This window comes from Rhinolophus ferrumequinum, chromosome 5 (genome assembly GCF_004115265.2).
Source record: "Rhinolophus ferrumequinum isolate MPI-CBG mRhiFer1 chromosome 5, mRhiFer1_v1.p, whole genome shotgun sequence".
Classification (NCBI taxonomy): domain Eukaryota; kingdom Metazoa; phylum Chordata; class Mammalia; order Chiroptera; family Rhinolophidae; genus Rhinolophus; species Rhinolophus ferrumequinum.
The window spans coordinates 31,992,915-32,002,859 of record NC_046288.1 but is presented as its reverse complement, the minus strand read 5'-3'; the positions used below and the strand labels follow the sequence as shown (position 1 = coordinate 32,002,859).

The following is a 9,945-nucleotide window of genomic DNA, read 5'->3' as shown; positions in this document are numbered from 1 at the left end:
GCTCTGTAAGTTTTCCAGTGAATATAAAATGGTGTCATTTATGTCTTCATTTGGTTTATAACAATCTCAGTTTATTTCAGTGTTTTCACCCTCATTTAGAAGAGAGAGCTGATCCTTCTGGCATCTCAGTATGGATAAGAATGATTGGAATCACCCACCTTTGGATTTTATTTGCACAAATATCCTGTGATCATAAAAAGTTGGGGATAAGAATTATGTAGTACTGCTCCTATTGTGCAAACATGAATAAACTATAAACCAGTATCTCCACTGCTGACAAGGAGAACGATTTATAGTCAGTGGTGTTTATGGTATTCAATCTTCAAATCCAATAGTTTTAATTTGGAAAAAAAGAAAACAAAAATCTCATAGTCTTTTCTGAGGCATTGGCTTCTTTTCCTTCAGCATGTTTGGGGCTTCTCTCTTCCTTCTGCTTTCCTCAGATGAGCTTCCTCTCCGGAGTCTTCTTCTGGGGAAATAATGATGAGTAAAGTGACCGGGTGGCCAAAAAAATGGACGGAACTGAAAACGGTGGTTGCACTTTGGAGGGAGGAAAGGTCTGTTTGGAAATCCAATGTGGACTCTGGGCCGTCGCGGTGGAAAAAAATGGAAAGGTCTCTTGGGGGTCCTTGTGATGGGCTTGATCCTTGTCACTGGCTTCCTTGTGGTGGGTGGAGGAGTAAGAGTAAAGATCTGGCAGTCTGTAGGGTCTACATTATTTTGTGAGCCTTCAGTAGGGGTGACTACCTCTTCTTGTCCTGTGTTTGGGGAGAAAAATACCAGTCAGGAAGCAGGCTTAATAAAAGCAGAAGGGAGATGCTTTAGGTGATAGCAGGGGAGAAAGATTAGAAGAGAGAAATACATGTGTGGAAGAACTGCTGAGGTCAGTGGAATGAAACATGAACATACCTTATGATCCCGCAAAACACTCTAGGGAATTTATGCAAGAGAAATGAGTGCAAATATCCACAAAAGACTAGTTCAAGAATGTTCATAGCAGCCTTATTTATTTTAGCCTAAACTTGGAAACAATGCAAATGTCCATGAATAGGAGAATGGATAAACTGTGCATATGTATTCATATGATGGAATACTACTCAGCAATGAAAAGGAAGAATTACTAATACAACAACATGGATACATCCCACAATGTTGCGTTGAACAAAAGATTTCATTTTTATTAAATATTTTTTTAATCTGTGGTTTAAAAAAAGTTAAAAAAATAGTTAACTTAGGGTTAGGGTAGGTGTCATTTAGTAGAAAAATTAACCAGAGGAGTCTAGATTTTGATCTGGATGGTTGTTACACAGATATGGAGATATAGATATGTATATAGATATATACACACACAAGACATACACATACACATTTATATTTATATGTGTACACATGTTTGTACACACACACATATATATGTATGTGTAAAATGTGATCAATTTGTACTTTTAAGTTTTGTGCATTTTATTGTATATAAATTATAAATAAAGAAAATTAGTGGGAAAAAAAGAACTTAATCTTAAGAAAATAAAAATAACTGCTCCCCCCAAAGGCCATTAATCCAAAAAGTCTGCCTCACTTGCCCCAGTGGTGAAATCATTCCCTAAAGAGGAAGGGAGGGGTCCTCTACATGCAGCATGGAGCGAGCACTGAGGACCAGGATGAAATTAGTTTCTGAGAAGAAATTTGGACCAAGCTTAAGTGTCAAGGTCTTCCTTCTAGCTGCATCATCTAATCTAATTGGCTATGAAAATGTAAGCTGTCCTGTAGAATATTATTCCTTCATTCCCTTAGAGACCTTACCTGGTAAGGGCTCTGAACGTGAATGATGGGAAAATGACCTCCCCACAGGAAGTTGAGAGTACTGAGGCACCTAAAAAGAGCTAGATTCCCCTCATCTTTAGAATAACTGACTTCAGGTTTCTTGGTTGTATTGGATATATGTATTGCCTGCCTGTATTCATAGCCCCTTAAAGAGATTCTGTTTCACCTACAACGCCTGGTAAAGTCAGTCCTACACACCTTTAGCTGTGGTTGATTGGACTGCTGTTAGACACTCAACTCATTCATTGGCTGGCCAGTGATCAATCAGATTCTCACTTGAGAGTTTCAACAGAGAGACGCAGGTAGTGGAAGGTGTTAATGGAAGGTGTAGGGCAGGGACTGGAGTGTTAGATTTTGGCCAGTTGAATGTTGGGTAAGCAGTGAAGTCAGTCTTTCCATAGAAACTATAAAATGAGGAAGCCTTCTTAAAGAGAAAAACACAAGAGACCACTTGGTAACAGTGATGATGAGCATACCCTTAGTTCTTGATTTTCCAGGGCTGGTTCTTCTGAGGGCTGGCTGTACGTAAGGTTCTTGGATATACCCTTACAGTAATCACTCCACCTCCAACTCTACTCTTTTTTAAAACCAGCTTGAATGGGTGTCTGTTCCTTGAATGAAATACTGACCCTTTCTCTCATCCCCACCCAGACTCCTGAGTGTTGAAATTCTATGATTGAAACTAAAGACATTTCCAACTACAGAGCTGATTAAATCCCACATTACTCATTCTTTCCTCCTACACAATTAGATTCAGTTCTGAACATTTGTAACGTGAAAACTTTCTGCAGAGGATCCAGTTGCAAGGGAAGAAGCTAGACTTACCCTTAATACCCATTTGACATTTTGCTGTCAGAGCAGACTTAGCTAGGCCTTGAACTCTGGTACTCCATAAGCTGCACTCCAGCTGTTACAAACAAACCGACGCTTGTGCTTGTCTCATTTCTTAAAACCTGATGCTACTCTTCAAATCCTCCAGCTGATGGTGGGGTGTCAGAGCCTGCTAGGCAGCTTTTCTCGGACTCTGGGATGTCCAGTAGTAGTCAGTATTCTCTTCTTCTGGGAATTTCTAAGGGCTTAAGATCAAGATACAAGCTTGTTCCAGTGACCAATCTAAGAAGGTGGGCAGGACCACATTCTTCCAGCAGACTAGACGCATGGTGACTATTTCAGGTCACTGGTTGGCTAACACAGTGTTTTAAAATGTGGAAGTCATAGGGATTGATCTGGGAAATTGTCACAGGTACCTTAGAAAGTTAAGGCAGCTCATCTGAATAAGTGGCTTGGTACCATTCATGGCTTCCAACTTTGGCTGAGTCAGCACTGCTCAGCAGTTCTTTTGTTTATGTTTGCTCTGCTCGATTCCTACTGTCTTCTTAACCTTTCATACTCTCCTGAAAGCCCCTTCAAAATTCTCATTCTTCTTCATTCATATGAAGAATTCTCTTCCAAATTCTCTCTACTTTTCTAAGTAGATTCCTTAGCTTCATATTTCAGAGAGAAAACTTCAGTGATCTGCTGTGAACTTCTTTAGTTCCTTCTTCTCTCACTGCAAAGAAAAATCTGCACACTACTGACCCTAGTTTTGCCCCATCTAGTTAAGCCATTGGAATCGACTCTGCCTCCTTCACTCCACGAAAGCTACTTTGGCAAAAGTCATCAATAGTCACGGGCTTTTAGAAAGTTGGTTCCAGGTGCCTAGACCACCATTTCCTGCCGTCTTTGCCTGGCTTACTTCTGTGCAGATTTCATGTCTCGTTTCCTCAGGGTGGCCTTAACCCTGAGGCTGTGTTAAGGCACTATGCAGGAGGCTTCCATTGCACTGTCTGAGTCCAGTTTCATAATACTCATCAGTCATGTGATTACTATTCAGGGGTTATATTCCTCCTCCACTGAAATATCCATCTGACCATCCTATAGACCACGATTCCCTTATCTCCAGTACAGTGCCTACAGTAAAATTGAATTGATTGGGAGAAATCTCAGTTTCTATAATTGCAAAAGTTACCTCTCGGGGATATTGTGATTGTTAAGAAGCAAATGTTTCTCATTATGTAACCTAGTAACGTGCCACTGAATGTTGAAGATGAGAGCTCTTCTGCAGCCTTAATCAGACCAAAGTAGGTCAAATATTTAAATGCAGATCGAAACATTTTGAGAGGCAGAATAGCACTGTGTTTAATAATATAGGCTCTAGAGCCAGGATCCCTGAGCTCTGCCTTTTAATAATTGTGTGATCATCGACAGGTTCCTTAACTTCCTGGAGTCTCCTTTTCCTTATTAGTAAAATGGAGAAAATAATACTACTTATCTCATTGGCTTGTTCTATGAGCTAAAATAACTTTCGTAAAGTACTCAGAACATTCCTGACACACAGTATGCATTTAGTAGGCGTTAGCTACTGTTATTATTAATCTTGAATGTTATGGGGAGTTTCGGTTTGCATGATCTCCATTTTCTTGAGCCCATCTGGTTACATTTTATACATAAAATCTGTGCGCTTTTGATAGGACTAAAGGGTATGGATGTTACTAGCACAGGACCTCCATGAAGACAGGGACCATTGGCTCTGTTGGTCACTGCTATGTCTGTAGCACCTAGAATATGGTTTAGAGCACCTAGTTCTTGGTTTAGAGTCGTGCCCAGTATCTAGTTGATAAATTGAATTGAATGACCAGGCCGATGTTGAGTTTTCCTCTCTGTATATTTTTTAAAAAATAATTATAACCATTACATTTCTTTTTTAAAAATAATTATAACCATTACATTTTTATTTATTTATTTATTTATTCATTTTAAGGAGGGCTCAGCTCACAGTAGCCCATGTGGGGATCGAACCAGCAACCTTGGTATTATGAGCACCATGCTCTAACCAACTGAGTTAACCGTCCACCCCACCTCTCTGTAGATTTTTGTGAAGCTCAGTGAGTATTTAATTCCAGTCCTAGAAAATTCACAATAATAATTTACATTTAAAATTAGAGTACAATAAAAAATTAGGCCAAAATATTGCTTAGAGTTGGATGTCAATTTTAAATGGGTTTATTATAGTCTAGACATAAAACTCATGGCATACCAACAACTAGTACTTTAAAAAAAGAGTAAGGATGAGAAGACTTTTTTTTTAATTACCTGTAGTCTGTGGTTATTTGGGCAGACAGTAGCTGGTTTGTAGTGAGGCATACTGATTTTAAGAGAAGTTTCATACTTGATGTCTAAGTATGCAGTTCTTCCTTTACGTGGTGCATGGAGTATTAGAAAAATTCTTGTATGCTTTCAGAGTTGAACCAGAAAGAAATACAAGTTCTGTGATTAATTTACTCATAACTCAATTTGATTTTATTTACTCAATTAACTGTAACTCAGTTCATTTTGCAGACTCACAGAACGATTAGCTATCTTGGTCAAATCCCTAATTTAGCAGGTGAAGAATTTGGAGTGCCAAAAGTGTCCCATTGGCCTCTTTCAGTTCTAGGCTATAAGTCTAGTCATTTTTGACAGTGTGCAGGTCACTGTGTTAGGTGCTGTGGCAAATGCAGAGACGGTGAAGGTATGGCCTGAGCTCGAGAAGATGGACGCACTGCAAACACATGGATGCCATCCACAGCAGGATGTAGTAAATGCCGTGGGTGATATACCCATTGTTCTGCATATTCTAAGATGTCAGAGAGAGAGAGAGAGAGAGAGAGATTGCAATTTTAAAGTTATGTGACTTAAGAAGGTCTTTGTGACATTTAAACATCGTTATGTGAAGCAGAATTGCAATAAACAGAGGTGAAAACAGGAGGAGAGCAGCCACATTCTTCCTGGAAGAGGAGAGAGAATGGGGTGCATTTGGACACCCACCCACACATGACCCTGTCTGGCAGAGCCAGGGTATGAGTAAATGAGCGATGAGCTGGAAACAGGGCTGCTTGGGCAGAGAGAAGCTACATCTGAAGGACTTCAATGCCAGTCTGAGGCACAGTGGACAAGAGTGAGCCAAGTTCACAAATCAAATATCACATTTTAATTGGTGTTCTTTTAGGTGTGACTAAACCTCTAATGTCATTATACCTTGTTTAGCTGCACATTTACAAAGTTTCCTGAAGAATGGTTTGCTTTCTGGAAAGAAGATGCCAGGTGGCTAGTTCTGTTTTATGATGCCTCTTTTCGATGTCGCTTTCAGCAGGTGATGCTTGGGCCTCTGTCTTGGGAATTAGGGCAGGGGTTATTTGTACTCTCTATCTCCTTGCCATCTGATCACCAGAGATCATGCAGAGATTGGACAGGAGCTCTGGTGGTCTCTCCACCAGCTCTGAAGTATCTGCCCCTGCTTTGTTGTGAGCTTTGGGGGATAGGAGCAGGGAACTTGTTGGGGGCTGACTTGTGTCTGGCTGAGCTCTTGCAAAGCCCCCAGGGGCATGTGAAAGGGGCAAAGGACTCAGTCTGCCTTCTGGGTCTATACTCCCTGAACCGTATCTAGTTCTAGAGCTAAGGAGAACTGTGAAAAAAACTCACAAACAGGTCCCCCAGGATTGCCAGCCTCTCTCTTTTCCTTTTCTCCTCCTTTCCCTATACTTTCCTTTCATTTACCCAGGGGTTTGTAAACCAATTCTAAGGCTCAGGCTACCTGGAAATTTTGTAGTGGGGGAGAGGAAAAAGAATAGGAATAGTAGAGGAATGGAATCTAACATAATACTAAAGAAAGAAATCTATGCTCACTCTAGCAGCACCAAGACACAGCTGAATAGATGTAACTAATTAAAGTAATTAAACAGAGGGTAAACACCCACCATGTGCAAATTACTGTGCTGCTGGGGATATAAAGAGGTGGACATTGATGTAATTCAGGGTGAAAATTGTTAGCTTTAGAACAGTAATAACTAGTATTCGTATAGTATAGTGTTTTAAGCTTGAAGAGTTTTCTTGTATGACAGCTCATTTGGTACTCACAACCCTCATAATAATGAATATTATGAATATGGTCACGTCACATATGAGGAGACTGATACCAGAGAGGTTAAGTGTGTCTCAAGTCACAGAGCTGGTCTTGAGACTAAGACCAAGGTTTTCAGATGATAAAATTCAGCTTCTTTCTCTTTAGCCACACAGGCTGATGGAATCTGACATAAATATTTCCAGTTTATGGATATGTATAATCATTGAGCCAAATTTTATCTTTTCACATAACTTATTAATTAGTGGGCCCACGGTAGAATAAAAACAAAAGCCTTACCTTCTGCCACCGTTATCACCAACCAGCAGACCAATAGCCAATAGGAGAAACAGAGTCCGTGAGCCATGGCTTCTGCCCCGGTAGTAACTGCGTTGAGCGCAGCCTTGCTTTAAAAGGGAGCTGGTGAGTCACCAGCAGCCTGATTCAGGTATTTGCATAGTGGACCACAGTGGTCAGCGCCTGCGGTGTGAGGGTAAAAAAATCAGCAAGGAAATACCAGACAGTATTTATCAACCAGAAGCCTCTTGTAATGACAGCCAAACATCATTCATTTGTCCTTGGAGTCAGACTGTGGACAACCACGCCCTCCCTATCCTTTTAATTCCCTCAAATCTTCTCCCCTGTTAGTGCGTCGTCTTTACTTGTGTGTATGGGAAGGAATCTTTCCAGGAAATACTCAACACTGCTTCCCTCTGTGCAGCTTACTTACTTAAAGCCCAACTGGAAGAGGAGGGCATTATCCTGACCCAGGCGGTTTGAAGAGGCTGTTCCTGGGCCACGGATGAGGGTTTATGGTTTCTTCTCTGTTTTTGTCCAGTGCCAAGGTCAGCAGTGTCAGGAAATTACCTTCTCTCAGAGCCGTCATGGTCACTGTCCAAACATGAAAAGTTTGGGAGATTCACTTAGGGAGTTTCTTTCCAGGGCTCCTTCTTATGCACCAAATTGCCAATAAGATGGACATAATACATCTGTGCCCAGTTTTTTCCTGAGCGAAGAGCTCTGTCTGCTGCTGGAGGAATGGGAGAGGATGGTCACAAGTGATTAAGAGCATGGGCCTTGCTGCTACAAACCACTGGCTCCCATCCTGGCTCTTTTCTTATCACCTGGGTGATTGGGTCTGAGCCCCTGAGATTGCTGAAGCCTCAGGTACTTCATCTGTAAAATGGGGCCTGTAGTATTTCCCTCAGAAGGTTGTTCTGATGAATAAAAGAGGTAATTGCCATAAAGCTCCAACCATAGTGCCTGGCCCATAAAAAGGAGTGGTTGTGGTTGTTTTTAAATTATAGTGATTCCAATTTTTTATTCCCTTAGGAGGTGATACTTGCCAAATCATTCAGTCACTTTGAGCAGAACGTTTTCCTGGGCATTACAGAATGAACAAGACAGAACACAGTCCCTAGCTTGAAACAGTTAACAATCCAATGAGGGAGACTATGCAAACTGAGAAGCAAAATGAGGAAGAATGCAAACACTGTAAACTAGAAAATGGTAAATTCCCCAGGCTTGATGGTAATCCTAAGCAAAATTCTAGAAAAGATGCTTAAACAGATGATTTGTCAGCCGTTTGGAAAGGAAGCAGGGATCACACAAAAATAGCAATATTTATAATACTTTTTGTGCTGAGGGTGTCAAGAAGTAGTTATTGCTGACTGAAGGGTCACGGGGTTCAGCCATCTCTTGGTATATGAACTTGTTCCAACCAATGTCCACCATGAATTATTCATTGGTTTTCTTTGGTCCAGCGTCTGTGTCTAGGTTGCCCTGATAAAAAGTTTGCAATATACTGTTGTGACATGCGTCATCACAGAAGGAACACTAGTCTAAGAAGGCTTTCCTTCTCCCAGGCTTGGAGCCCAGAGGAGCAGGGAATTTGGGACTGAGGCGTATTGCTTTGTGAGTGTGTACATTGTTCCCATCATTCATTCACAACTGTTCATTTAACTGTGTGCCAAACACTATTCCAGGGGGCTTGGGGCACTTCCATGAGTGAAACAGACAAAAATATCTGTTCTAGTGGGGTTACCGTTCTAGTGGGATGGAGACAGAGGGTAAATAATAAATATAACAAAGGAGTATATTATGTAATATGTTAGAATATCCTATAATATGTGCTACAGAAAAATTAAAGATAATCAGGGTAAGAAGTGTTGGGGGGTGTTGAAGTTTTAAGAAGAAGATGATATTTCAACAAAGGTTTGAGGGAGGTGTGGATAAATTATCTGTGTGGATACATGGGGGAAGGGTGTTTTAAGCAGAAGGTACAGCCAGTGCAAATGTCCTGAGACAGGAGTAGGCTTGGCATGTAACAGCAAACAGGTGGTAGTAACTGGGCAGAGTGAGTCAGAGGGGACAGTAGCAGCATATGGTCAAGGAGTAATGGGTCATAACTGTAAGTGAAATGGGAAGCCATTGGAAGATTTTGCAGAGGCATGGCATGACCTTACTTACATTTTGAAAAGGCTACTCTGGCCACTGTGTGAAGAATGGATTGTTGGGCGTGGGGTGGGGTAAGAGTAGAAGCAGGCAGTCCAGTGAAAATAGACTATAGCAGTAGTATAGGGGGAAATGATGGTGGCACAGATTGGGGTGGTAGCAGTGGAGGTGTGGGAAATGGGGAGATTCGGGACATACCCTGAAGGTAGAATTGACAGGCTTTCCTGGTTAATTGGAAGTAGGATTTGAGAGGCATAGGGGAGTCATGGATGATGCCAAAGTTTTTGGTCTGAGGATATGACTGCTGAGGTTGGACATGATCAGGTGGTGAGATTATGGTTGAATTTAAAAATAACGTAATATGGCTTTTTCCATCAATAAAAATTGGAAGAGTAGAAATCCATTTGCATTTTAGTGAATAAATAGTAACAAACTTTGCAGCTTAAGACAAGTTATTTGTCTGAGGATCGGTTCCATGAAGTTGTGGGACTAGAGAAGTGAGATTGTCATATGTGGGCAATCAGAAGGATCTGGCTTGCAACCTGATTGGCGGTGTGCCAGGAGATTTCTGTGTCCCCAGCAGCTTTGCTCAGAGGGGAGACAGAGGACGAGCTGAGCCAGTGAGTGAGGCGCAGCTTCTCTTGACCCACATGGGCTCTGGGTTCTCTGGCTCACCCTGTCAATGTGGGTGAGCCCCTACATTGAAATTATGTTTCATATCTGTCCTTTCTCTCTGGACTTTGAGGCCCTTG

The 9,945-nt window shown here is 41.3% G+C and overlaps 1 protein-coding gene across 1 annotated transcript; it reads right to left on the bottom strand.

Moving 5' to 3' along the window:
• On the bottom strand, window positions 1–7,575 carry ODAPH (odontogenesis associated phosphoprotein). The gene is made up of 3 exons (XM_033106553.1): window positions 7,470–7,575; window positions 7,040–7,219; window positions 1–758 (listed from the first exon to the last, which is right to left on the bottom strand). The coding sequence occupies exons 2-3, from the start codon at window positions 7,104–7,106 to the stop codon at window positions 367–369; spliced, it is 459 nt and encodes a 152-aa protein (XP_032962444.1). The 5' UTR covers window positions 7,107–7,219; window positions 7,470–7,575; the 3' UTR covers window positions 1–366.
• Between the last annotated feature and the right edge of the window lie 2,370 nt (window positions 7,576–9,945).